This window comes from Saccharomyces mikatae (genome assembly GCF_947241705.1).
Source record: "Saccharomyces mikatae IFO 1815 strain IFO1815 genome assembly, chromosome: 6".
Lineage (NCBI taxonomy): Eukaryota > Fungi > Ascomycota > Saccharomycetes > Saccharomycetales > Saccharomycetaceae > Saccharomyces > Saccharomyces mikatae.
This window is the reverse complement of record NC_079261.1, coordinates 275,104-302,527: the sequence shown is the minus strand read 5'-3', so window position 1 is coordinate 302,527 and position 27,424 is coordinate 275,104. Positions and strand designations below refer to the sequence as shown.

The 27,424-nt window shown below is 37.8% G+C and overlaps 17 protein-coding genes across 17 annotated transcripts; 10 read left to right on the top strand and 7 right to left on the bottom strand.

Moving 5' to 3' along the window:
• Positions 1-983: 983 nt before the first annotated feature.
• NNF2 (Nnf2p) lies at positions 984-3,788 on the bottom strand (the record flags this gene model as incomplete). The annotated part of the gene is made up of 1 exon (XM_056222181.1): positions 984-3,788. The coding sequence occupies one exon, from the start codon at positions 3,786-3,788 to the stop codon at positions 984-986; it is 2,805 nt and encodes a 934-aa protein (XP_056081898.1).
• A 621-nt stretch (positions 3,789-4,409) lies between these two features.
• On the bottom strand, positions 4,410-6,098 carry CTT1 (catalase T; the record flags this gene model as incomplete). The annotated part of the gene is made up of 1 exon (XM_056222180.1): positions 4,410-6,098. One exon carries the CDS (start codon positions 6,096-6,098, stop codon positions 4,410-4,412), a length of 1,689 nt encoding a protein of 562 aa, XP_056081897.1.
• A 1,928-nt stretch (positions 6,099-8,026) lies between these two features.
• On the top strand, positions 8,027-9,034 carry PIL1 (lipid-binding protein PIL1; the record flags this gene model as incomplete). Its single annotated transcript, XM_056222179.1, has 1 exon — positions 8,027-9,034. The coding sequence occupies one exon, from the start codon at positions 8,027-8,029 to the stop codon at positions 9,032-9,034; it is 1,008 nt and encodes a 335-aa protein (XP_056081896.1).
• Positions 9,035-9,905: 871 nt separating this feature from the next.
• Positions 9,906-10,430, top strand: RPL11B (60S ribosomal protein uL5; the record flags this gene model as incomplete). The annotated part of the gene is made up of 1 exon (XM_056222178.1): positions 9,906-10,430. One exon carries the CDS (start codon positions 9,906-9,908, stop codon positions 10,428-10,430), a length of 525 nt encoding a protein of 174 aa, XP_056081895.1.
• A 319-nt stretch (positions 10,431-10,749) lies between these two features.
• Positions 10,750-11,688, top strand: MRP13 (mitochondrial 37S ribosomal protein mS44 MRP13; the record flags this gene model as incomplete). Its single annotated transcript, XM_056222177.1, has 1 exon — positions 10,750-11,688. One exon carries the CDS (start codon positions 10,750-10,752, stop codon positions 11,686-11,688), a length of 939 nt encoding a protein of 312 aa, XP_056081894.1.
• A 295-nt stretch (positions 11,689-11,983) lies between these two features.
• Positions 11,984-13,939, top strand: GCD2 (translation initiation factor eIF2B subunit delta; the record flags this gene model as incomplete). Its single annotated transcript, XM_056222176.1, has 1 exon — positions 11,984-13,939. One exon carries the CDS (start codon positions 11,984-11,986, stop codon positions 13,937-13,939), a length of 1,956 nt encoding a protein of 651 aa, XP_056081893.1.
• A 247-nt stretch (positions 13,940-14,186) lies between these two features.
• Positions 14,187-14,738, bottom strand: TOM20 (TOM complex receptor protein TOM20; the record flags this gene model as incomplete). The annotated part of the gene is made up of 1 exon (XM_056222174.1): positions 14,187-14,738. The coding sequence occupies one exon, from the start codon at positions 14,736-14,738 to the stop codon at positions 14,187-14,189; it is 552 nt and encodes a 183-aa protein (XP_056081892.1).
• A 269-nt stretch (positions 14,739-15,007) lies between these two features.
• Positions 15,008-15,640, top strand: SLX9 (Slx9p; the record flags this gene model as incomplete). The annotated part of the gene is made up of 1 exon (XM_056222173.1): positions 15,008-15,640. The coding sequence occupies one exon, from the start codon at positions 15,008-15,010 to the stop codon at positions 15,638-15,640; it is 633 nt and encodes a 210-aa protein (XP_056081891.1).
• A 143-nt stretch (positions 15,641-15,783) lies between these two features.
• On the bottom strand, positions 15,784-16,779 carry TWF1 (twinfilin TWF1; the record flags this gene model as incomplete). Its single annotated transcript, XM_056222172.1, has 1 exon — positions 15,784-16,779. One exon carries the CDS (start codon positions 16,777-16,779, stop codon positions 15,784-15,786), a length of 996 nt encoding a protein of 331 aa, XP_056081890.1.
• A 172-nt stretch (positions 16,780-16,951) lies between these two features.
• On the bottom strand, positions 16,952-17,920 carry SMKI06G1220 (uncharacterized protein; the record flags this gene model as incomplete). The annotated part of the gene is made up of 1 exon (XM_056222171.1): positions 16,952-17,920. One exon carries the CDS (start codon positions 17,918-17,920, stop codon positions 16,952-16,954), a length of 969 nt encoding a protein of 322 aa, XP_056081889.1.
• A 490-nt stretch (positions 17,921-18,410) lies between these two features.
• PAC10 (tubulin-binding prefolding complex subunit PAC10) lies at positions 18,411-19,010 on the top strand (the record flags this gene model as incomplete). Its single annotated transcript, XM_056222170.1, has 1 exon — positions 18,411-19,010. One exon carries the CDS (start codon positions 18,411-18,413, stop codon positions 19,008-19,010), a length of 600 nt encoding a protein of 199 aa, XP_056081888.1.
• A 247-nt stretch (positions 19,011-19,257) lies between these two features.
• On the top strand, positions 19,258-21,027 carry PEX8 (Pex8p; the record flags this gene model as incomplete). Its single annotated transcript, XM_056222169.1, has 1 exon — positions 19,258-21,027. One exon carries the CDS (start codon positions 19,258-19,260, stop codon positions 21,025-21,027), a length of 1,770 nt encoding a protein of 589 aa, XP_056081887.1.
• Positions 21,028-21,192: 165 nt separating this feature from the next.
• On the top strand, positions 21,193-21,666 carry MRPL25 (mitochondrial 54S ribosomal protein mL59; the record flags this gene model as incomplete). Its single annotated transcript, XM_056222168.1, has 1 exon — positions 21,193-21,666. One exon carries the CDS (start codon positions 21,193-21,195, stop codon positions 21,664-21,666), a length of 474 nt encoding a protein of 157 aa, XP_056081886.1.
• Positions 21,667-21,882: 216 nt separating this feature from the next.
• On the top strand, positions 21,883-22,599 carry PRP38 (U4/U6-U5 snRNP complex subunit PRP38; the record flags this gene model as incomplete). Its single annotated transcript, XM_056222167.1, has 1 exon — positions 21,883-22,599. The coding sequence occupies one exon, from the start codon at positions 21,883-21,885 to the stop codon at positions 22,597-22,599; it is 717 nt and encodes a 238-aa protein (XP_056081885.1).
• Positions 22,594-23,034, bottom strand: SMD1 (mRNA splicing protein SMD1; the record flags this gene model as incomplete). The annotated part of the gene is made up of 1 exon (XM_056222166.1): positions 22,594-23,034. One exon carries the CDS (start codon positions 23,032-23,034, stop codon positions 22,594-22,596), a length of 441 nt encoding a protein of 146 aa, XP_056081884.1.
• Positions 23,035-23,239: 205 nt separating this feature from the next.
• Positions 23,240-24,403, bottom strand: UPF3 (Upf3p; the record flags this gene model as incomplete). The annotated part of the gene is made up of 1 exon (XM_056222165.1): positions 23,240-24,403. The coding sequence occupies one exon, from the start codon at positions 24,401-24,403 to the stop codon at positions 23,240-23,242; it is 1,164 nt and encodes a 387-aa protein (XP_056081883.1).
• A 239-nt stretch (positions 24,404-24,642) lies between these two features.
• Positions 24,643-27,264, top strand: ENV11 (Env11p; the record flags this gene model as incomplete). Its single annotated transcript, XM_056222163.1, has 1 exon — positions 24,643-27,264. The coding sequence occupies one exon, from the start codon at positions 24,643-24,645 to the stop codon at positions 27,262-27,264; it is 2,622 nt and encodes an 873-aa protein (XP_056081882.1).
• Positions 27,265-27,424: the final 160 nt, after the last annotated feature.

Genomic DNA, 27,424 nt, shown 5'->3' with positions numbered 1-27,424 from the left:
GAGAAGCGGTCATCGAAATAAGTGGAAGCTGAAATGCAAGGATTGATAATGTAATAGGATAATGACTGACAAATATAAAATGACAATAAAAGCATATACAGAATTATGTAGAATTACGAGTTCCATTTATTGGATTCCTATATCCTCGAGGAGAACTTCTAGTATATCTACATACCTAATATTATTGCCTTATAAAAAATGGAATCCCAACAATTACATCAAACTCCACTATTATCTCAGAAACATCAATAACGTATTATGTCTGACTACTTCATATTAGGTTCACAAATTGATTGGTTGTGAAGGATAGTAAGTCAGCATTCTAACAATTTTATTAGATAATGCTGGGATTACATTTTTAAACAATGTAATGTTATTATGCACACAGAAACTACTAAAAGTTTTCCTCGAAGATATACGAACTCATAAAAGGGAATCGATAATTCTATACAATAGTATAATTATTTATTCTCTTATCTTGTACGTTTTAACCCATTATCTTATCGTATTATCAACACTTGTCTTTTTGCTTCCTCTGAATGGGAACACAGCTTCTAATCATTCAGGACATCTTCCAACAAACTACAAGGTTATATTTTAGTAACACGATTACTGGTGGAGTACCAACAATTGTCTGGGTATCAACCAATTTCTCGAAAATATAAAATTAATAACGATTTCATTGAGAAATTTCATTACGCAAAATTAACAACCCCCTGTGATTACTATATTATTTATTATAATACACCGCTTATGTGTAACTTTCAGTCTGCCTTATATTCAAAACGACTGAAGAATGACAAAGCAAAAAAAAAAAGTTTTAGAAGAACCGCAACAATAAAACAATATTGGGTAAAAAACTATTCTTGAAAAGCATAACGTCTAAGACACTTTATTGTATACATGTGTATATCTAACAACTAATGAGTTTAAGTAAATCGTATAGCGACTTCATTACTTATCATTGCTTTCATAGTTGACCATCAATAACCATTACCAATTAAACTATGAATATTTTTGTTCTCATGCTCTAACCGGTTGATATCTTGTTCTAACCCTTTTATGGTTAATTCAAATTTATTGGCTTCACGTATTCTGTATTCTTTTCTTCTGAGTCTGTCCTTTTCTCTTTTGCTCAAAAACTGATTGCAGAACTTTTCTATTTCTTCCTCGTTTTGATCAACTTCTTTTCGTAACTTTTCGTTTCTCGCCTTGAGCTTGTCTAATTTAGATGCTAGTTGACTTAATTCTTGGCTAACCTTATTAAACTTACTTTCCGAGCTTTTCAGATCCTTGGATAAGCTTTCCTCCAACTTGCTAAACTCTAGTTGATTTTTCAAGTGCAAATCTTTCTTCCTTAAGTATTCCTCTTCCAAGTCAAGCTCTTTCTCAGTGAGTGTCTTCAGTCCCGTTTCAAGTTTATTTACTGCGGTCTCGCTTTGTTGCAAAGCAACTTTTAGATTTTCAACTTTTGAAGTGCTCTTTTCATCATGTGTAGCATTCTGTGAGATTCTATTTTTAAAAAAGTCAATTTCTTGTCTCAAAAGGCTTAACTTCTTGCTGATTTCCTTCTTTGTCTTTTTCAACTTGGCTCTTTCATCAGATAGATTTGTATTAGTAGTAAGCACAGAATGCTTCAGGGTTAGCAATGGAGACAGGAATTTTCTATGGTAGTATGAAGGGAAACTAAAATCAAGATTCTCAAATTTCCCAGCAATTGCGTTGTTATTTCCGCAAGTTCTGACAATTAAATCAGAAACCAAATAATCATCTCGGTGGTTGAGTCTGTTGATGAATTGGATATCGTAAGAGCAGGAAGGAACCAATCCGTTAACAACAACATATTCTTCGCCCACGTGTTCTAAAATTAAAGCGCACGAAACTTCTGACCAGATGACACCGTTTACTAAAACAATGAGTTCGCCATCATGCAAATTTTCAATATGGAAAGTAATGGAGTTGGTGCTGATATCAATAATACAAACTTTATAATCATTATCATTTCTATTGAAGATATTCTCGTTTGTGGAAACTAAATTTAACAAGTTATAGTCATCAGAAGTTGTTTTTGCGATCAATGCCATCGTGTTTGAAGGTTCAAAATTATTAAATACACTTTTCTTGAACTTGCCGGCGTGAGTAAAACTAATATTCGATGGAACCGAATGTGTTTTAATCGTATCCAAATCTTTATCATGTTTTTCCTGATTATTGTTGTATAATGTATCGGAATTCGTTGGTGTTAGTGGGTTTTCAGAACTCTCTTGTAAGTATTTTTTTTCAAAATTTGTCGTTTTTAAGGTAACCACCATAGACCAAAGAGGGGCAATCAAGTGTTGATTTTTCCTTCTAAATAAAAGACGAATGAAATTTTCTAAGTTTGATGTGACAGATATGTCCGAAGATAAAGTGCTGGAAGAAAGTATGTTCCCGAAATCAACGTTTAATTCAAACAGTTGATTAGTATACTCGTCATTAGAAGTGGAAAATGGATCAGAATCCTTGTTTGACGTTGTGCTCAATAGATCGCATGGAGGAAAATCAGTTGAACAATCATTGCTATCAGAAAAATTGAATGTTGTAGGAGAAGTTGTGGAAGTAGTAGTCGTAACAGCTTGTGAATTGCTTCTTTCAGCAGAGATCACAGATGGCTGGTATGATTTGTATTCCTTCACCATGGAAGTGAAATAAGGAAATCTAGGAGTAGCATCGGTGGGATGAGAAGTGACAGGATTAGAAATATTAATGTGTGGTGATGAAAGAAGTGGAGTGCTACTTTGTTGAGTTGAATGGATAGGTTGGTTGCTGGCTGTCAGGCCACCTGGATCGTTCGGTATCATAGGAGCTTGAGACTCTAGTATATTCGAGTCTGTAGAAATTGAAGATGAGGATGAAATTCTCATCTTTTGCAGTCCTTGCATACGATTTACGTCCGCTCTAGTAGAATTGAAACTTTTCTTCGATGGTTTGTTTTCCGCTGTTTGTCTATGGGGGTGTAATAAACTTGAAGCAAATGAGAAGAAAAGGATATGGAAAGATAAATAGTAAAGTACACTCTCTGAATGTTTGCCAAGCATCTTGAAGGGCATCGGTAAGAAAAGAGAGAAAAGTTTCTTTAAAAATTGTGAATACTTGCTGAAAACTGCGAAAAAACTTATTGATTGGCCAGTTCCTCGCAAGGACAGTTCAAATATGTGTAAGCTCTCAATGAGATGTGAGACCCTTTGAAAAGTATTAGTTGATACAGCATATAATACTGAACATGAGGTTGCGTAACTTAAACAATCGCTTGGATCATTAATCAAAAATGAGGCGATAATAGAAATTGCTAAATTCTTTATTGGCTTCACAAAATAGTTTCCACCGTAAATCTTCAATAACATTGCAAAAGAAATTTCACATATTAATACAGGGATGGGGATGACAAAGCTAGTTTTCGAATTTCCAAATAATCTTGAACTAGACATTTTATTCGAGCTATTATTTGCCATTTTGGAAGTAGTTATATCTATGTGTGCCACTTCACTAATATGACGAGAGGGCTTTCTCGATAAAAAAAGTATAATAAAACAGTTTGCCAGAAAATCTTTGCATTTGGTGGCAACAATAAAGGAAACTAACAAACATACGGAAGTAAAATGGTTGAAACTTAAAAACACCAGAAACAATGCCAAAGTATCTTTAAACCTATGTTTTTTGGCAAACTCAGTAGGTTGTTCACCCTTTTTAGTGTTCATTAGTAGTTGTGGACGTTGCGCTTTCTTATGGTAACTAAATTGTTTCTCCATGAAAATTATGCATGGATTCTTTTATATATAGTGGGATGGATATAATGTGAGAAAAAACACTGCTATGTTGTGTATTAATACGGGCTATTCGGATAAACTATCCAGAGAGATGATACGAAAAATATAGGGATGGAGAATAAAAGTTGGTAAGTTATTACTATAACAGAAAAGAATATAAAGTTCTCCCTTCAAGTGCTTTGTAGAAGGCTCTTAGTCTTCAAAAACCCTTTTTTATCCGTCTGAGAAAGAAAGAAAAAACCTATTGTCAGAGCTTGGTTCTGTCGTTGTGAACATGCTCTGTAGGCATTTTGGAAATCAACGTTATAAATACACAATGAAATATGTTCGATCACTTTTTTTTTTCAGAATCTTCCGTACAATATGACAAATATTGAGGATGTGCCGATCAAACACTGAGCTGTAAAATAAATGTGTCAAAAAGGAAGGAACTGCCAATCAGTTTTGTAATATTTTTGTCAACAGCCTTTCTGAATGGGGCCAGATTAATCTAGAATATTTTACTGGTGTATGTAATATGTAGTAATCAGTAATATTTCATAGTATAGAGGAAAAACTTGAATAAATAAATGAATAAATAAGAAGAAATAAATAAAATCAACGTTAATTAGCACTTGCAATGGACCAGGTCTTGGCGTAACCTTCAAGGTCAACAGGCTCCCAAGGAACTTCCAAGCCTTCCGCAATGACTCTACCCAGATCTTCGTTCAATAAACCAAAGTATTGAGTAACTCTCTTTTTAACGTTAGGATCTTTGATCTTACAAGCATGGCAAACAACATTATGGACAAATAGTTTCTTTTGTTCGTCGTTATAAACTTTTTCGAACAAAGCTCTTGGCTGTTCAAAATCCAGTGGACTCATACCATAAATATAGTAATATTGGTTGATTTTGGCATCGACAGTATGCTCATTTCTGATTTGTTCTTGTTCTTGCTTTCTAACAGAAACCTCGGACACTTCATCAAGAACAACTCCCTTGAATTTATCAGATACTCCATCATTGTCTTCATTTTTGAATTTCAACACTTGGTTAGGTAAGCTAGAAATATAATTTGGTTCAGGACCGAAGTTGTAGTAACTCATTGGACCGTCTCTTTGGAAGTTCACCGCTTTGAATGGGCATCTTTCGGCAGGGTATTCAGAATCGCCCTTGAAGTATGGGCAGCCCAGGTTCCTTGGTCTATTGACAGGCAGTTGTTGATAATTTGCCCCCAATCTATGACGTTGAGTGTCTGGGTAAGAGAAAAGTCTGGCTTGGAGAACTGAATCGTTAGAAGGTTTGATACCTGGGATACAAGTATTTGTTGGACTGAATGCCACTTGTTCAATTTCTTGGAAATAGTTGTCAACGTTTTCGGTTAAAGTGATGGTACCAAACTTCCTTAGAGGAAATTCCTTATGAGGCCAGATCTTGGTCAAGTCATTAACCGAGTATCTGAACTTAGTAGCTTGTTCTGGGGTCATTGTTTGTACATAACAATTGAACTTTGGCTTTTCACCATTCTGCATTTGAGTAAACAGTTTTGCCTGATTATAATCTGGGTGAGAACCTGAGAGTTCTGCGGCCTTGTCGCCAGTCAAGGTTTCAAAACCTGTATCTGACAAAACGTGGAATTGCACATAGGTATCCTTACCTTCCTTGTTTACCATGATGAAAGAGTGACCAGAGTACGCGTTCATGTTGGCCCAAGAAGCAGGAGTTCCTCTATCACCAAACATGTAGGTTACTTGATGGATTGACTCCGGGTTCATTGTTAGATAATCCCAATATATGGTGGTGTCTTGGAACTGGTTTAGATGAGACTGAGGGTCTCTTTTTTGAGAGTGAATAAATACGGGAAACTTTATGGCGTCTCTGATGAAGAAGACGGGCGTATTGTTAAAGACCCAGTCATGATTCCCCCACTCGGTGTAGAATTTGAAAGAAACACCTCTTGGGTCTCTTGCGGTATCAGGCGTACCACTTTCACCACCAACTGTCGAGAAACGAACAAGACCGGGACATTTATACCCGACGTTCTGGTATGGTGCGGCGTACGTAATATCACTCAATGAATCTGTCAATTCGAACTCTAATTTACAGCCACCACCTTTTGCGTGGACCACACGCTCCGGAACTCTTTCTCGATCGAAACTAGCAATGTTTTCCAGCAGATGGAAATCTTGCAATAAGATAGGGCCGTCAGGTCTTGAATATTGAGAAGCGTATGGGTGATGAGAGTATGGGAACCCATTTTGCAAAGAATACACTTTTTCTTGTTTTTCTTCCTTTTTACCGAACATGTTCATTTGTGAAGATGTTTAGATTGACTTCTTTGACACAAGACACAAGTAAAGTATTAAGATCGAACAAGCATAAGAGAGGGATCTGAAACACTGGTCAAAGCAGTACCTTCTTATAAGCGTAGTAGTAGGGGATACAGAGACTATATTGTGTGCCCAGGCCACGCTAAATCCTTACAAATTCTTCCCAATGAGGGAGAGTCAGGGGCAATGTCGGCTAGCTTAGTCGACAATCAAAAGGGTCAGATGAACTATGCTTTTTCAACGTATTATTAGCACTAACAACGACAACAATAACCTTTCTGGATTGACGATGTGCTCATCGTAAAGAGGAGGAACAATACATAATTTTATGAACTGGCCCCTTACTGGCGCTCCCCTTGAAAAAGAGGGCCGTCGGAGAGGGCCGTCCGTGGCCTTGGCTTAGGGTCTCTGTGAAAAGACGCGAGAGAAGAGCAACGCGGCATGGAGATAACGGACGGCTCGTTTCCATCATTCGTCATCGGTTCCTCATCATCTCCGGTTTCTTAGGATCCGTTCACTGTCATCACAACAAACTTTGACGTGTAGCAGGAGTGCTTTGGTTTCCGGACCTGCAGCCCCCAAATACTTTCTCAACGTTGAGATAGCTTTATGATTTGTGAACCCTTAAACTACGTTATCATCTTTCAATCAATTATCGCCCGTACCCTTGTTTTCTATCCCATGAATTGACATAGTTCAGAGGCTTTTGAACGATGGTGATACATACCAGTATTTCTTGTCTGATGACAAAATTATACTACCAAGGCGATCTGGCTGAAAAGCAAACAGAATAAACCGCTCCCCCATTCGTTCCATTTTGCTTTTTTTTTTATGTTTAGCCAAACAAAGTTGACTTTCTATATCAGCTTATACTATAAACATGATTTTCCAGAAAAAGAGAAGTGCTCGGGTTACGAAGTATATATCAAACCAAAACGACATATATCCGATTCTTGTGACGTTGTCAAGAGGAACAAGATAGTGATGGAATGAGCTGTCCAAGTTCTTGCGGCCGAGCAATGTTTCGTTTTCGATATTAGTCAAATCCTAACGCCATCGAAAAAATGATCCGGGACCTGATGCTGAATGCAACAAAATCCCGACTTAAAAGCTCCTCGCACCGTTGCCCGCATTAGCTACCAAGAACTGTGAAAACGACAAGCTCGCCACAAAAACAAACTGGGACGGGACGCCTCAATAACCAACATGAGATCCAGAAGAACTCTCTGATCAGGCTTATTGAACCAAAACTGCTCGTATTTTACGAGAATAATCAGGGACATAATACAGCAGAGAAGTAGAATACATAAACTAAATACATAAGAACCACTCGATAAATAGACCCGGGCCAAACTATACTGAATCTAAAGTCGACGTTATCGCTGTGAATTACGCATACGCACGTTACGTACTGCGCGTCTTCGCACCAAACATTAATGGTTTAGGAAAAGACCTTTTTTTCCTTCCCTTTTTGGAAAGGGGGTGGGGGAGAGACCTTTGTTCAGCCACGTCAATTTTATTATTTTATCTTTGGCCCTGCGCTTGTCTTACAAATTTTCGCAGCCGCCTTTTTCATGCTTTTGGCCCACCGTCAATTCGCAAAAAACCGAATGGCCGCGCCCCCCTCACGCACGGGACGGGAGAAGGGCGGCGTCCCCTGTTTTCTGGTTTGGCTCATCTCTTTGGCTCCGACGGACGAAAGACGGGATTCCCCCTCCCGTGTCTTTTTATAAATAACAAACGCTCATTCTTCATCCTTCCTTGTTCTCCGTCGTTTGGGCCAATGCGTCGATTGTTTCAAGGTATGAAAGAGGATTTGTTTTATATCTATCATAACACACATAGCTATACACTACCATCGGCTGACAGTATTGTAAAAGTGAAGAATATATCAGCATCAAGTATATAGTATGCACAGAACTTACTCGTTAAGAAATTCCAGGGCACCTACCGCCTCTCAACTACAGAATCCACCACCACCACCATCTACTACCAAAGGTAGATTTTTTGGGAAGGGCGGTCTAGCATATAGTTTCAGAAGGAGCGCCGCGGGTGCCTTTGGTCCGGAATTATCCAGAAAGTTGTCTCAATTGGTTAAGATTGAAAAGAATGTTTTGAGGTCCATGGAATTGACTGCGAACGAAAGACGTGACGCCGCTAAGCAATTGTCTATTTGGGGGCTGGAAAACGATGACGATGTTTCGGACATTACAGATAAATTGGGTGTTTTGATCTATGAAGTTAGTGAATTAGATGACCAGTTTATCGACCGTTATGACCAATATAGGCTGACTTTAAAGTCGATCAGAGATATCGAAGGCTCTGTACAACCATCTAGAGACCGTAAAGACAAGATCACTGACAAGATTGCCTACTTGAAATACAAGGACCCCCAATCTCCTAAGATAGAGGTCTTGGAACAGGAATTGGTGCGTGCAGAGGCTGAATCTCTAGTTGCTGAAGCTCAATTGTCTAATATCACGAGATCTAAATTAAGAGCGGCTTTCAACTATCAGTTTGACTCTATCATCGAACATTCAGAGAAAATCGCCTTAATCGCTGGTTACGGTAAAGCTCTCTTAGAACTTTTGGATGATTCTCCCGTCACCCCAGGTGAAACGAGACCTGCATACGATGGATATGAGGCTTCCAAGCAAATCATTATTGATGCTGAAAGCGCATTGAATGAATGGACGTTAGACTCCGCGCAAGTCAAGCCTACTCTAAGTTTCAAGCAGGATTACGAAGACTTCGAGCCTGAAGAAGAGGAGGAGGAAGATGGTCAAGACAGATGGTCTGAGGATGAACAAGAGGATGGGCAAATTGAAGAGCCCGAACAAGAGGAGGAAGTTGTGGAAGAAGACGAACAAACTGGACACCAACCGGATGAATCTCTTCCTCAGCAGACCGCTGCCTAAACAAAATGCACCCAAAAACCTGTCAGAATAAACAAATAAAAAAAAAATCAACAAGAAAAGAACGAATTACTATACTAATTAATCTCTTTTAATTAATGGATGGACAGATTATCATCTCTGGCCTCCCCTTTTGAAAAAAAATTGTTTCATTTTCTATTTTCTTATAATCCCCTTTTTCTTCTACATCATTGTATTTCCCCTCCACTTCTTACTTTTAGTCTATTATTAATATCTCTTCCTAACTATGTACTCTTTTATTTTAGTCGTGACATGGAACCACTTAAATCCAAACTATCAAACTACCAAACTACTTCACAGGAGGCATCGTTTCCTGTGTCTCGAACCATCTCAACTATGTTCTGTGAATTCTAATTTCACTTTACTTTAATTTTTACTATATTTTACTTTTCCTCTCTGTTGGTGTTCAAGTGTATTTTTCCTTTATTCTTCATCACCAGAATAATATGTACCTCCATCTCTTCCGCATGTGTAGAACTAATGTTTAATGTAATTTTAATGCAGTGTACGCTAAGTGATTTGCTTTATATTATAACAAGTGCAAATTATGAGGTACAAATATTGTTGCATTTATCAGGACGTTTCACACATCCGTGCGTTTATGACCCATACATTCTTTTCCAGTTTAGTCTTCCATTTTTTTTTTTCACTTCTATTGGTTTTTTATGTGCCGACAATCCTAAGTAACCGAATCCGCCCTGTGAACAGTAAGTGCAGATACCAAAGCGCAAGTTGAACGAACATTGGTGATAATTAAAGATACATATTGTTAAGCAATGCACATTTTGTGCATAGTGTTCTTAAGCCATAGTGAGTTTTGATAGATCCCTAAACACACAAATACGCCTCCAAGATGTCTACTAAAGCCCAAAACCCTATGCGTGATTTGAAGATCGAGAAATTGGTCTTGAATATCTCCGTCGGTGAATCTGGTGACAGATTGACCAGAGCCTCCAAGGTCCTAGAACAATTGTCTGGTCAAACTCCCGTTCAATCTAAGGCTAGATACACCGTTAGAACCTTCGGTATCAGAAGAAACGAAAAGATTGCCGTCCATGTCACTGTCAGAGGTCCAAAGGCCGAAGAAATTTTGGAAAGAGGTTTGAAGGTCAAAGAATACCAATTGAGAGACAGAAACTTCTCTGCTACTGGTAACTTCGGTTTCGGTATTGACGAACACATTGACTTGGGTATCAAGTACGATCCTTCTATTGGTATTTTCGGTATGGACTTTTACGTCGTGATGAATAGACCAGGTGCCAGAGTTACCAGAAGAAAGAGATGTAAGGGTACTGTCGGTAACTCTCACAAGACTACCAAAGAAGATACTGTTTCTTGGTTCAAGCAAAAGTACGATGCTGATGTGCTCGATAAATAATATGGTTTAGTTATAATTAACCACAACATCAATTACTAAATATATAAGAACAAATAAAGTATTCCTTCGATATTACATATCCTCATTAAATCTTGAAGTCTGATATTTTGTTGTGCTGAACACAATATCCAAAGATGCAGGCTGTATCATCTATTAACGTTTTTGCCTGAGATGAAAGTGTAGGGTAATTATGAATGTGCTTGAAAATTAAAGCTTTTTGGCAAAAAATGGGGAAGTATAACAAGAGTTAGTGCCCATATAGGAAAGAGGTATTGATAGGTAGTAGTAACATTGGTACAGAGTTGTGTGTAACAAGAACATGTTCAAAAGTACGGTGTGGAGACGGTTTGTTTCTACTGGTGAAACTGCAAAAGCAAGGCTCGATGAGTTTTTGATATATCACAAGACAGATGCGAAACTGAAACCATTCATTTACCGTCCCAAGAATGCGCAGATATTGCTAACCAAAGATATTAAGGATCCAAAAACTAAAGAGCCCTTGCAACCAAGGCCTCCCGTAAAGCCGCTGTCGAAGCAAACGTTGAATGATTTTATACAGTCGGTTGAGCCGAACTCGACAGAATTACTAGATTGGTTTAAAGAATGGACTGGGACATCCATAAGAAAGCGTGCTATTTGGACATACATCTCACCAGTTCACGTTCAAAAAATGTTAACTGCTTCTTTTTTCAAAATTGGGAAGTATGCACATATGGTGGGCCTCTTATATGGTATTGAACACAAGTTTCTCAAAGCGCAAAATTCATCTGTGTTTGATATTGAACACTTCTTCAACATTAATATCATGTGTGCTTTGCATCGAAATAAGTTGAGAAACTACAAAGATGTAGAGATTGCTCAGAGAAAACTACAAGTTGCCTGGAAAAAGGTGCTAGAGAGAAAGAATAATACTGGGTTAGCAAACATTCTTGTATCGACACTAGGCAGACAAGTAGGATTCAAGCCAGAGCTAGCGGGCTTGGAACCTGTTCAAATTAGCCTACCAAGTGTCCCCACATCGATAACTGGTGTAGAACTGAAGAGTTTTTTGAACAGAAACGAGGGGACATATTTGATCGCCAGAACACTATTGGATTTCGACCAAAACAATGCTCAATATCCAGAATTGCAGGAATACATACGCCAATACCAAAGTGCCTTGGGTGAGAACAGCGACCCTTACGACACATATTTGAAATCACTGGAACAACTTGAAACGCAGCCCCCCCAAGAGACTACGGAGAAGAAATTAGAATGATACTAGAAAACTATACAGAAAATATATAAATAAAAATACCTGTAAATACCAAAAAGTAGAACACAGTTCGTTACATGTGCCGGCATTATTGTAGGAATTTACCCGGGAGTCTATTTCCTAGTTTTCTAACTTTTCAGTTTTTTTCAATTTTTCAGTTTTTTTTCTTTCGAGTATAGAGGAAATGAGCATAGTAGTGGCATCATTACCTGTGGCAGAAGACAGTGTAAGTTCATCAGATACTATTTTTACACACTTAAGACTTTTTCGTGAAAGAAGGGTCGATAATTAAATAACTATGAGCGAAGCTGAAGTCAAGTCAGGGTCTGCCACACCGGCAAGTAAAGCTAAGCAGGCTGCTCCAACGATTACATCTACAGATAATGGAGAAAAGAAACTAACAAACAAGGAATTAAAAGAGCTAAAAAAACAAGAAAAAGCTGCGAAGAGAGCAGCAATGAAACAGGCTAATGGTATATCCATCGAACAACAACAACAACAAGCGCAAATGAAAAAAGAGAAGAAACAACTACAACGTGAACAACAACAAAAAAGAGAACAGAAGCAAAAAAGCGCTAATAAAAAGAAACAGAATGAGTTAAATGTTAAGAAAAGCACACTTTTTGGTCATCTAGAAACCACCGAAGAAAGAAGAGCAACAATCTTGGCATTAACCAGTGCAGTATCATCTCCAAAAACATCAAGGATCACCGCTGCAGGTTTGATGGTTCCTGTTGTGGCCAGTGCATTATCAGGATCTAATGTATTAACTGCTTCTTCATTAATGCCCATGGGTTCAAACGCTTCATCGGCAGCATTAACTGCTGCTCCCGCCTCAGCAACAACAACTATTTCCACCTCTTCTACAGCCCCTTCTGCTGGTTCCAATTCTGCGTCAACAAATACTCCAACAGCTATACAACAAGAGATTGCTTCAGCCAGTGCATCTGATGTTGCCAAGACATTAGCTTCTATTTCGTTAGAAGCTGGTGAGTTTAGTGTCATCCCGGGTATCTCATCAGTGATCCCTACTGTGTTAGAACAATCATTCGACAGTTCTAGCTTAGTATCTTCTGTTAAGGAACTACTACTAAATAAAGATCTCATTCATCCATCCATTTTATTATTGACCTCCCATTTAGCACACTATAAAATAGTCGGATCCATTCCGCGTTGCATAGCTATGCTAGAAGTTTTCCAAATCGTTATCAAAGACTACCAAACACCAAAGGGAACTACTTTGTCACGTAATTTAACAAATTATTTGTCGCATCAGATAGACCTTTTGAAAAAGGCTAGACCCTTAAGCGTCACTATGGGTAATGCTATCAGATGGTTAAAGCAAGAAATTTCGTTAATTGACCCATCCACACCTGATAAAGCAGCGAAGGAGGATCTTTGCGAAAAAATTGGGCAGTTTGCTAAGGAGAAAATCGAACTGGCTGATCAGCTTATCATAGGCAATGCCTCCACGCAAATTGAAAACTCTACCACCATTGTTACATATGGTTCATCAAAAGTTCTAACCGAATTATTAATGCATAATGCGATTGGTTTAAAGAAAAACATCAAAGTGATTGTCGTTGATTCAAGACCATTATTTGAGGGCCGGAAAATGGCTGAAACTTTAAGAAATGCAGGTGTAAACGTCATGTATGCTCTTATTACAAGTTTGGATACGATTTTCAATATGGATGTGGACTATGTGTTTTTGGGTGCGCATTCTATTTTATCCAATGGGTTCCTCTACTCAAGAGCTGGTACAGCAATGTTGGCCATGAGCGCTAAGAGAAGAAATATACCCGTATTGGTGTGCTGTGAAAGTTTGAAGTTTTCACAAAGAGTGCAATTGGATAGTGTCACCTTCAATGAACTGGCGGATCCAAATGACTTGGTTAACATAGACTATGAAAATCCAATCGAAAGGCGTGGTAATAAAGGTGCACTATTAAACCAGTTCATCAAGGAAAGAAAATTTGAAAAGAAAAAGCTGGAAATGGAGAATAAACCAAAAGGAAATAAAATTGGAGGCAAGAAAGGATCTGAGGGAGAGAACAAGGATGCCAATAATGAAGGAGACAGCAACAATAAAAACATTTTGGATGATTGGCAAGAACTACCTTCGTTAAATATCGTCAATATCCTGTATGATTTAACGCCACCCGAATACATTAAGAAAGTCATTACCGAGTTCGGGGCTTTGCCACCTTCATCTGTACCTGTTATCCTAAGAGAGTACAAAGGTTCCGCATAAGTATATACAATATTCATCAATGTATGTGTACGTATACAACTATATATGTGTATAAATATACTTCCATATATTATACCCAATACGATAAAAAATACGCTTAATGAGAACAAAAGTTTTTATTCTTTGCTTTTCATAAGCTTGGTGTATATATAACAGGGTTTAGGATGGTGAGAAAGTTTGATTATATATGGCTATATACAGAATAAAAGAAACAAAAACGGGGAAGAAAATGAGGTTAGGATAATTCTTAATCATCGATATCATTGGCTTCAGCAACCGCATCAGACTCAGCTTTACTTCCAACAACTCCTTTAACGAAAGAAGCTACATTAGCAGGAGGTAGAATGGCAATCATTAATATAATATATTCATAAATGGCCTCAGGGATGGATCTTTGGTAAATACCTAATAAATCAGCAGGTTGAGGGTATACTGTCAACGCTTTATAAAATTTTGAAGCAGCCTCTAGTTCTTTACCTTGTTGCATGGATAACCTTTCACCATTTTCTACGTTGGTAGTAAATGTAGCCTCTCTTTCAGAGGGATCACTAGGAATAGGATCCTTAGCGAGTTCCATGGATAAGAATTCCGTAACTTTTTGTAACTTCATTTCCTTAGCGTGACTTTTAGCTTCTTCTTCCATCTTTGCCTGTTCTTTGGCTCTTTGTCTCAACACTTTTCTGAATTGCGGGCTGTTTCTTCTTTGATAGTCAAAGTAGATAGCATAACCGGTGGCTGATAAAGCAGCTATGGCTGTCGTGATGGCGAAACCACGTAAGACAGAGTTCGATTGGGACATGATTTGGAGGTAAACTTCTGCGAATGTTGCAATTGTACTGTATCTTCTGTAGGCTTAAGCTAAGAAACAATGCATAAATAACATAAATTGTCGGCAATTAATGAAGTGAAATATTCCAGCATAAAGTATATTTCGGCGGCGAGAAACTGAACGGGTGACGGACGCACTGCAAAATTTTCAAGTATAATAAATTGTGTAAGGATAAAAGCACGATGAGCTAAGATGGATAAAAGGAAAACCTCCATATAAGTACGGAAATTCTGGTGGAGATGGTTGCTAAAAAGAGAAACACGCTTAGAGGGAAAGCAAGTGCAAGAAATAACCAAAAATTTGGGGCAGACGTGGTGAATGACGGCATTGTGGATGAGAAGTATGACTTAGAATCTGATCCAAGGGCCTTTTTGCACCAACCTAAGGAAACTAAAAAGGAAAAACTTCTTAATAGACAGAGTACATTCTTATCCCACTTAAAAGAAAAATCTGCACCTAGCGATGGCCTAAGTGCCAATTTTGACGGTATTTCTAAATCTTCCATTAGACGTAGGAAGAGAAAGCTAAGAGAAGAACTAAAACCAAGAATGCAGGATCTGCTCACTTCTTTAGAGCAAGAAAAGGACTTACAGGACATCATCGAAAAGAGGAATATGACGATGGATGATGATAAAGACATCGATATGGATTCTAGGATAAGGATTGTAGACGCAAAGGAAATACGTTCGAAGGAAGCAGAACCTGGATCCATAAAAATAAAGAAGAATCAGCCAAATATCAGGAACCAAAGGGGTGCAAAGGCTCTAGCGGCTAATGAAACTGCAAGGTTCAATCAGGTTCTAACCAACCAAGATTTCCAGAAAAATCCATTTGGTGCCTTGAGGGAGGTTATCAAGTTGCAAAAGCAATGAGCATCAAATAGCATAGTCTAGCAACTCTTTCGACCAATGTAGTATATATTCCAGGAGATCTACGAAAAACAATTATGTTTCATATTTAGAAAAATATACAAGTGCGTATAATTGGGCGTACATATATAGATGCCGTTCTATCTCTATGTTCTTCTTTTCCTCATTGGGCCCCTTGGTTTGTTGAATCTCAAACCGCCATTGTTTGACTGGTCTGGGTTAGGGTCATGATCGAGGCTATCTTCTTTAGTTGCTATTAATGTGGACTTATCTAATTCTGCAAAATCACCGATTTCTACTACTTTACTGAATGAAATTTTCTGGTCATTTTTCAAGTAGTTAATAAATCCATTTTTGTTGGAGGCGTATATCATTCTATCTTTGACTTTGCTGCCGGAGGGGCAAGAGTAGATGAAGAAGTTTGAGTCTCCCTGCTTGAAGATCGTGTAACTTGGCCCGAACAAGTCAATTTGCAATTCATTTACTGAGGGACATGTCTCAGATTGCACAATTTGGATGGTTTCATCCGAAGGATTGATTTGAAAGATGATCAAATTTTTACCGTCCGTACTCAATATTTCATTGATGGGTTTCTCAGAATTGACCCTAAATGTCAACGATAAAGGCGAACCACTGTCCTGAGAGACTAACTTAACGGAGTTGTTCTTCCTTAAGAATGCCTGTTGTTTGTTGATTTCGATTTGCATTATTTCGTCTTGTGTCAGGGGTTCGTTTTGGGTAGCAGGACGGTCATTGTCAAAGTTTTTCAAATCTATCAAGTCCTGCGCATCTGTGATCAATGGTTGTTCCGTGCATAAGGAGTTTGAACCGACTTGCCTTGCTAGAGTGTTCTTAGTCGAGGCATAAAGCATCCTTGATCTTACAGGAGAGCCATCGGGGATGAATGACACGAAGAAGTATTTAGCAACACCTTCAGGTTTATAGAAGATATACAGTGGTTCCTTGCCTTGCGATGCGAACTGGACTAGTTGTTCCAAATTATGTGTCACTTGTGTTTGACGTACTGAGGTGGAATCAGGGGAAATCTTGGCAATGACGACGACAGTTCCATTGGCGGAAAGATTTTCGTTCAGGGAGTGCAGCAAAGTCTGTTCTGCGACAATACCAGATTGTGTGGACATGGTATGTGTTGAGGTACAACACTCTTCTTTTGATAATGGGCTGGAAATACATAATTGAATATCTGTATCCAATATGCATATAGCATATATATAAATATATTTTCAATCCTATAAAAAAAGTTACCCTAACACTGTACAAAAGAATCTATTTACTTTACTAATAATACTGTCACTACAACATGAATTCACCGATACCAAAACCAGCTGATAACGTCTGGCAAACGCCACTCTTCCTTCTAATGGCCCTCTTCAACAGCTTGTCTCTTTTGGACATGGGTTTCCATTTCTTTGAGATTGCAGACGACGAACGTAAGGAATTTTTCAAATATTTCCTTTTTTTCAACGTGAACTTGCCCTCATTGTCTCTGTAACACAACAGCTTGATGTTGTAATTCAAATTGTCAAAGAGAGAGGAAGATGATGGCGTCTCAGATGATGAGGACGTGGATGGCTCCGTAGCTTCCGCGCCGTTTATATCGTCTTTGATGAAGTCCTCAATGCCTAAGGTGTCATTCTCACTTGTGGCAGCGTCACCTGGATGCAGAGCCACAAGTGAGCATTTCCTTTGCCTTGTGTCCTGCAGGCAAATTGCTTCTTCGGCAGTGCCATTTACCTCTTTCCAGAAGTCCGTGTTATTGGCGTCGCCAAAAAAGAAAGACTGTTGTAACTGAGGCAAAAAGATGCTATTCTCGCTACTGTCATGAAAATCCTTCTCGTAATGGTTTTCCTCCATGGAGAGCTCATTGTCCGCCGCATACCCAAACGTGTTGTTAGTGAAGGAAGGCTGGTGACAAGGCGAGAAAAGAGGATCAGGCTCTGAACTATAGCCGAGCGTACTCTCGAGGTCGCCGTCATCATCGTCGTCGTCGTCACCATCGTCGTCTTCTTCTTTCTGGTGTAAACATCCCCTTTGTTCACCGTCGTCGTCGGTGGCGTCCTCAGATAGTGAACCTGCAGTATCTATCGAACGAGCAGTAGTGATGATGATGGGCGTAGTCGCGACTCCATTGACGATGGTGTTGTTACCATCGGCAGTCCCACGAGTATCTATTTTCTTTGTATGCGATCTCAACAAGGGGGTGATATCCTCCTTGGTGATGACCTTACTCGGTACCTGAAATGCCCTGCTGCTTTTATTCATTACTACGTAAACTATGCTATATGATACAAGTGAACGCTTGTTGAAGAAATGACTGCCTGCGTATGCGTGAATCAGTAAATGAATTAGTTAGGAAGGAAAATAAAAGACGTTGCAGAGCCAACAAAGACAACCATCCCTCTTTTGCCACAATGCTCATCTCATCTCAACCTTTTAACTTTATATTAGGAGGCAGCGAACTCTCTCGCTCGTCAAAAAGAAACGTGCGAAAAAAACCGAAAAAATAATAAAAAAAAGAAACGCGCTGCAGGAACGGGATAGTCAAAAGGGGAAGGTGCCGTTCCAAAACGGAAACCGCAGGCACCTCGGGCTAAATGAAAGTCGGGTAATGTATTGCGATTCGTTTCATTTCTTCAATCATTGCAAAGCTAGTGAGAAAGTAGTGAAAAAATACAGTTCCTCAGTATTGTAGAGGCTGTAAGTACATAAAGCACTAGCTGCAGGTGACCATACAAACAATCGCAGGGCTATTATGGACACATTATTCAACTCTACAGAAAAAAATGCCAGGGGCATACCGCAGGCTCCATTCATTGAGAACGTCAACGATATAATTAAGGACCCAAGCGACTTCGAGCTGTGCTTCAATAAGTTCCAGGAACGGCTTTCTAAATATAAATTCATGCAGGAGTCAAAAATGGCTACAATAAAGCAATTGAAGAGCAGGATCCCGGACTTGCAAAACACACTGAAGATATGTCAAAGTCTGCGCAATCGAACTGTCGAAGACAACGAGAGCGCTGAACCTATTCTACTGCACTACCAATTGAACGACACGCTCTACACAAAGGCTCAGGTTGACATACCAGAAGATCGGGCTGATCTGAAAGTTGGGCTGTGGTTGGGTGCAGACGTGATGCTGGAATATCCCATTGACGAGGCCATCGAGCTGTTGCAGAAGAAATTGGTGGACTCGGAACAGTCTCTAACAGTTTCTACGGAGGATGTAGAGTTTTTGAGGGAGAACATTACCACGATGGAAGTCAATTGCGCTAGATTGTATAACTGGGACGTACAAAGAAGGCAGGACTTAAAGCAGGCTCAAGAAGGGACCAAAAACCTCAAGATATAATGTCTGTGACGTTGATAAGAAAAATAATGATGGAAAGGTACTACATAGAGCAAATAGTCTACCTACATAGCTTTTCTTTTTGTTATTCTACTTTTTTTTTTTTTCTTTTTCCATTATCTGTCTAGTTAGTATTCTCGCATTAAGGGAAATTTTACTACGATGGCCTAAGAAAACAGATGTGAGAGGAGAGTGTGAGTATTCTTGCATGTGTAGAAAGAGCGCACTTACAGACATGCATGAGGAAGTCATGTTTGACCATGACGTCGAATATCTGATTACCGCACTTTCTTCCGCGACCACAATCCAGTATGATCAACGTTTACTGGACGAGGTCTCTGCCAACTTGATATACTACGTTCCCAGGATAAAATCCCCCGACACGTTGTACCGCATGGTTGGAGCACTTTTCCGGTCACAGTTCATTGTCAAATTGCCGCCACTACGTTTGTTACACATAATCAAAGATATTTTTCTTTGGAAACTAGAGGTCTCTGAGCCCACGCTCCCAATTGCCAAGTTCTATTCAGTTTGGAATGCTGTTCTGGAATCTCATCGAGTTGCCTGGAAATTGTCACAGTTGATGTTATTGGATGGTATCCTTGTCACTTATCCGAGATTCCAAAAATTGAACAACACCTACTTCATCGACGAGTCCAGCAGCAAAACTGCTTTTTATTACGAACACTGGAAGATGCAATTGTTTTTCCCAATATGGACGCAATTTTGGAATGATCCGGCTATCAAGACGAATCAATCCGCTCAGAATTGCCTGCTGGTAGCATTAGTCTTATTATGCAATCAACCAAACCCAAGTGTCCCCTTCCACAAAATTAACATATCATGGGATTTGGTGGCGGAAAAGTTATTAGACCTCTTGGCAGAGTATATACACGCGATTGACCAGCCGATGGAAAAGTTTTCGGTTAACTCAGTGCTATCAACAAACCTGAATCATTTGGCCAATTGCTTAAACGCTTCATTCACGAAGTCAAATGAAGCAACGTTGATGGAAGCAGTACACAAATTGGAATTGATATGTCAACACTTGTCTGGTGCTGTAAGATCATCGAAGAAACAACAACTAGATCTCAAGTTTCAAGATATATTTATCTTGATAGTACTTTCCTTAAAGGAATTGTCAACTATAAATATGAAAGTTTTGCCGAGTCATAAACACACGTTCTACTCTATGATCTGTTTAAGTCTTTTCCATATTCACGTTTTAACTGAACAAATTGGAACAGTCGGGTTTCCCAGTTATGATTACGTTTATGACAATCTGATAACATATTTTATTGTCCTGAACGATCTGTCCAAAATCATTCTGATCTTGAACCATATGAAAAGAGATAGCATCAAACAAGATCCGAGTAAACTAATATTCTATATCAATTTTTTGAACAAAATTACTAACTATTATGCGTGGCAGATTAGTATGCCGTTTATTACTGAATTTTTCGAGCCCTTACTGCATTTAAGGGCATTTGTCGACGGAAGTATGCGCAATGCTCTCGAAATTGAAATTAAGGAATCTATACACACATTGACAATTACTGCACTATCTATAAACCCCCCTTATTCCTTACAGGTTGCCCAATGGCAAGTGTCCCGCATATATGTCTATTTGAGAAGGTCGATGGACCAATTTATTGCAGGCAAATTATCCGCAGATCAGATCCTGATTATATTCGGCCAACTGTCCGGACAGTTTCCCTCACTACATAGTTATAATAAGCATCTACTGAGGGACTCCCTGCACGAAACATATATCAGAATTATTAACACAAAAACCCCGGAAAAGAAAAATGTATTGATCGAGTGCCTGATTGTACAAATACCTTTTGTCAACGATCCACATCATTTGATTGATTGGTTGAACATTTGTCTCAGACTAATTAATAATCATAATAAAATGCTACTTCAACAATTATGGGAACAGGTTTCGAATATTGAATCCCCTTTAGCCATCGACTGGTGGTACACAACAGTTTTATCCTGCCAATCCTCTAAACTTTAGTTTCACTAAGTACTTTTGTAGTAATATCTTTATATTCCTTGAAGCACCAAGAAAAAGAAAAACAAACTGAAATACGAATAAAAAATAGAGAGCAAGTGAAGTACAAGAACATAGTGAAACCCTTTGTAACAAAAGAAGCCCAGTCAGTGTATCCAACAGTCCTCCATGTCATACATACAGTACTTTGAAAGCTTGCCTTTGAAACTGAAGTCGTTCTTTCAAAGATATCCCCCCTCAATTAAATATTCTTCAGCGTCGACATTTACGAACGCCATCGATGCGAACCCTTTCTTACCGAACAAACATCCAGTCACACAGCGATTCCATGATCCTAAATATTCACTCAGAAGGATGAGTGACGTATATAAATTGGCGTTACGTTATGGAGTAGAAGATTTTTTACCACCAATCGAAAACACCAAGAAGCTTTTCTTCGAAGAGAAATACAACAAGAAGACTCTCATGAAGGGTGTTCTTTTACCCAAGGGTCATAAACATGAGTTGAAATTAAAGGAAACGTTGAAAAAGCGTGAGGAAGCTTTGAAGAAGGTGGATGATTTGATTGCTTCTAAAAAAGGTTCAAAATATGCCAAGAGGGTAGAGAAAATGAAAAAAAACCAAAGCATTGGTTGGTTTTGAAAGATACAAGAGAAACATGACACACCATAAACTAGCAGTTAATATGTATACATTTATATTTTTCACTTTCTAATCATGTAAATAATTTTTGTGAGAATCAAAGACGAATCTTAAGAGTAAGAAAGTATGATAAAAAAAGTAAAGCATAAAGCTGAAATAATACGGTGTTCTTTATAACCAGAAAGGCGCATAAACAGAAAGAAAATACAAAAAACAATGGCAATCAACGAGTTCCAGGTGGAGTCCCACATCTCTTCAAAGCAGTTAAACAACCAATCGGTATCGCTGATTGTTCCTCGTTTGACAAGAGATAAAATCCATAATTCAATGTACTATAAAGTTAATTTAAGCAACGAATCTTTGAGAGGCAATACAATGGTAGAGCTCCTGAAAGTTATTGTAGGCACACTTGGCACATCGAGAGGACAAGATGGCCATTTACATATGGTAGTTCTCGGCGGTGTAGAGTTCAAGTGCATCTTGATGAAACTGATTGAAATCAGACCTAATTTCGAGCAGCTAAACTTCTTATTGAATGTGAAAAATGCAAACAACTTCAACTCGAAATACATTATTGCTTTGATTCTGGTTTATGCGCGATTACAATATTATTATTTAAATGACAAAAACAACAACGATAATGATGAAGATAATCTGATAAAGTTATTTAAAGTACAATTATACAAATATTCACAGCAATATTTCAAACTAAAAAGTTTTCCACTACAAAAAGATTGCTTTGCTCACTCCTATAATCAAGAACTTTGTATAATACACGTGGACGAATTAGTAGATTGGTTGGTCACTCAGGATCACATCTGGGGTATGCCATTAGGTAAATGTCAATGGAATAAAATATACGACTCTGACGAAGAAAGTAGTTCAAGTGAAAGTGAAAGTGAAGATGAAAGTGACACTGGTAGCGAATCATAGACCTCTTCTTGGCCTTTTATTTGCTGGTGCACCAAAGTCACGCCTTCTCTTTTTGTTAGGGTCATTCGCAATTTGACCCGATCTCCTTAAAGAATTTAGTTGTTTTTGGTCAACCAATAGCGAGTCTAGGTTCAATGAATCTGGTAAAATTATCTGTCTTATGGTATTGCCTCTGATATTAATATATTGCAGACTTGCTATATTATCGCTTGTAGAAGCTTGTTGGCCTCCAGTTAAATATAAGCTGGACATAGCAATGCCATTACTGTTCAGTTTATTTAGTTGAGGCTGGGGCAACGTCAATTTAACGTCCGTTAAGATGGCATTCATTTGTGGCGATACTGATTGAAGAGTACCCCAAACGGTGGTACCATTTTTCAGCTCTATGGTAACCTGCTCATTACGCAGCTTCTTCAAAAAGTTAACCAGCTTCATAATCTCGTCCTGGATATCTATATGCACTTTCTGCCGATCTTGCAATCTTCAGTTCTCAAGACTATTCATTTCAATGCTCTACAACTTTTCATGTGGTTTATTATCTTTGCCTATTCCTTAAAAATCATTAAATACGGGGAACTCCAATAGTAATTTAATCAATCATATTTATCATATACAATATGTAAGAAGCTATGGCCCTCAGCTACTTCTTGATGTCCTTCCGATGCAAAATTTTTACTCGTGGTGCCAAAAATTTTTCTTTAGGTTGGAACGACGGCTGAGCCTGAGTGGATGGTAATTGAGGCTGAGAGGATTTGGATATTTTTAACTTCTCTTGCAAAAGCATTTTCTTTTTCCTTTGTTTTAACACTTCTTTACCTGCTTCCTCGATAATAACCACGTTGCTATTTTTAGTCTTAGTAACACTACTTTTATCGCGATCATTACGCTTCTTTTTACCTCTGTTCCGTTTTTTCTTTGGTAACTTAATGGTTCCTTCCTCATCCTTAAATTTCTTTTTAGCATTTTTACTTTTCTTCTTTTTGTTCTTATTTTTGACTTTATCACCATTACCAACTAATTCTGTCAATACCCTTTCTGTCCTTTCTGCTATCTTATTTTCTAACTCTATGCTTTTTGAATATTCCTTTTCTAAGGATTTCAAAACGCTGAAATCTTGGAATGAGTAGTCGTCATTTTTGTTCAATTGTTTCATTGAATTCATGAACGTTTTAAAAATCTCATCTTCTTCAATTGTTCCCTCTAGTGCAGAGTCCTTTTTTGATGTTTGTGTGAACTTCTTTACGTAAGGCGACAGTTTCAAATCTGGAATCGTAACATTTTCCTTGTTGTCAATGAACTTGCAAGTTTTGATGAAAGTTGCACATTTCTCTAAATCTGGTAAGTTGTCGAAAAGTAAATTGCATCTAGAATATGTCGAGTTCTTGAATACTTTACTAGAATAATGACCTTCGAAAAAACACCAGTCGCTGTATTTAAATTTACCCTGGATATCTTCCTTATCATCACTGTCATTATTCTTATCTCGCAAAACAGTAAAAAACTCATTTGCAGTCAAATTTGGAGGTAGTAATCTAATTACAAGCTTAAAACCTTCATTCTCGGTTGACCTGCCCATTCTAGGCTTCCTCTTGTAGTTATGATGCTCTCTATTCCTCTTCTTATTACTTCTCCGGCCCTTATTGTTGTTATTCGTACCATTATTGTTATTATTCTTTCCTTCGTTCTTTTTGGAGTCTATTGTCTCATTCTTATTTTTGCCTCTGCTCTTATTGTTGTGATATCTACCTCCTCTGCTTTTCTTTTTACCTTCACTATTCTTCAAATCTTCAGAAACATTACTCATCGTGAAATATAATATAATTCAGTGAAAATTTGAGTTACTTAATTGCTTTTTCTTTCCTCTTTGTTGATATATTATTTAAGAATCATCTAAACATTTCGTCTTTTACGTTATACTCTTTAGGCGAAAAATTTTCAACTTTTGATCAGTAAACAATAAAATAGTAAAAAAAGGGATAATCACACATAGAGTAACCGCCGTCTCCGCAAAAAGTGTATGCATAAACCTATCCAATTATAAACATGAACACTGCTTTGCATGATTTACACGGGGATTTGGCGACTTTAGAAGATAATAACATCATAGACACTTCTAATCATTCAATACACTCATCCTCGGAATTTACTAGTCATGAGGAAGACGAGGATGAAGACGAGGATGAGGAAGACGAGGATGAAGAAGATATTACTGAAGACGTGGAACTTATAGAAAAAAATAGCAACAAAAATATACTAAGAAGAATTCATCCCGAAGACGAAATCGTGAATGATGGTTCAAGTATATGGATACCGATCCAAATGCTAAAGAAAAATATAGCCAAGTTTTGGTCTCACTTTTTAGCCATTGATAAAGAATTAACGAAAGTTAAATGTAAACACTGCGGGAAGGTATTAGCGAGGAGCGACACAACCTTAACGAAAACCTTTAGATCTCATTTAAAATCCAAACATAATATAAGTGCAAATAAGAATTTCTATTCTATGAATTTCAAAGTAGGAGACGCTATCAAGAATAATACTTCCCACTTAGGAAATGCACTCAAACCCAGCTATGATTCCTTAACTTACAGTTCAAACTCAAGTTTCAAAAACTATGAAATGGGTAAGTCACAAAGCATTAATTCTCTTTCTTTTTCACAGTTGATAGCCATACTCATAGCTTCCGAAAATCTACCACTAAATTTCTTCGAGAAAGAGTCGTTTAAATTCTTACTCTCAAAATTTCAAAGAATTCCTCCTTTGACCATTAACATGATCAAAGAATCAATCGTGGGGTTGTCGAAATCAATAGATGAGCTGATTAAAAGGTCTCTTTCAAAAAATGGTACTTATTTTCCTTTTAGTATCCATTTATCCGATACTAAGGAGTCTGATCAACCTGCCTACTTGCAATATATGAAGGACATTCGGGTACAATTGTCTGGCTTGGATTTAGCCTCTCTTGTTTCCGTAAATTTAACAAGACTTGATGAAACGAGATTGTTGTTTTCTTTACAGCTCTTCGATAATGTCAATAAAGTGTCGAAAATTTTACCATTATCTATCCTTACACGTAAAACAACGGATATAGATACCAGTGTCTGGCAGGAACAGCTTAACGATTTGTATTCGAAATACCCTGGCTTAAAAAAGTCAATAATATCAATAAATTTACCGCAAAACCGTTTTGGAAAGGTGCTAGAGAATGGAAATAGCAATAATTCAACTTCTTATACTAGGAGTGCAAGGAAGATAACATACCATACTTGCATTGTAACTGAATTGCTTCACTGTTTTTTACAACCGTTTTTCAATGTGTCTACTGAATCATTACTTTCTTCCTTTTCTTTGGTCAAAAAAATTCATCCACGAGGGTCATTATTAGATTCGTTGACCGATTTTTCCCATGTAGATATATCGTCATCTGTGCTTGGGAAAATCAGTTGTTTGATAGAAGAAGTTAAACTAAATGACTCTTTAAAATCAGATTTCCTGCTCTACTGTCAAACATATACACAACCTACTTGTGATGAGCTAACTTCAATACTTTCCTCCAGTTGCGATAGTTTTTCAAGTTTAAAAAATGTCTTGGAAAAATTTGCAAACTTGGTTCCCTTCTTCAAATCCATCAACTCTCATTTGGAGAATGAATCGCTTACTGGATCTGATTTTCGGCTTATAGTTGCGGTAGAAGAGACTTTAAAAACTTTCGAGCAAGCAATTGAGTATTTTGCTTCTCCTGCCCCGTTGAAATTCACTCATACCCTAGCCTTTATCATTAACTTTGAGTTGTATTTGAAAGAGATCATACAAAGTTCTACCTTCACTAAGTTCAAGAAACCGTTTGAAAAAATACTATCAAAGATATTAAAAGTTAAAGAATATTATAAACTTAATGATGTAAACTTGATTGGTGCATTCTTATATCCGTCAATATTCCAAAGTAAAAACTTATTAAGGAAAATCTTTGACACTACATCCATAAGTAAAATCGTCAACAAAGTGACTAAAATTGCATTAAGATACCTTCAAAACTTCGTCAACGTAACAAATTTCCGATCACATGGTAATGATAAAGACAATAGCATCAACTCTGGTGAGAATCTCCTTTCAGGATACGAGGCCATTTTCATGAAAGAATCACAGGACATAGAGCTTTTATGCAACGTCATGGTGACTTCACCGCTCTCCGAGGATCTACTACTCGCCCAGATCATTCGAGAGGACCTATTAAGCTATATTAACAGGATTACGCTCGAGCTACCCAGTGCATACCATGATTACTTAAATGATAACGAGATTAGTTTCGATGGGTTTCACTTTATCAAGCATGAGTTATCTGAGGAGAGCACCTCCGATGCTGTGGAATGGCGTTTAAACCCTATGGAGGAGACGTTTGATATACATATTCCAATCTCAGATGCAATCTGGAATAATTACGTAAGTGGACAGAACAGAATTGAAGTAATCGATATGTTAATACAATTACTTTCAGTAAATTCAGCATCTTCAATAAGGTCAGAACTCTTTTCCTTACAAAAAACTAACCATATAGATCCCAAAAATGAACTCTGCGAAGAAATGATCAAGATCAAACTTTTGAATTCGCAGTTTAATCTTGAAGAGATCAATTTTCACTCTGGGTCAATTTTTGATCTGTGCTAAAGACATGAAAACTCGAAAAAAGGTCAACTTTTGAGGCTTTATTTTTTTTTCTGGGATGATTCTTGTCTGTTGTATTATTATCTTTCTTTTACAGCGACCAAAGTATATGGAGCCGATTATAAATTCTTTTCATAAGTAAATAATTATAGCTTCAATTTAT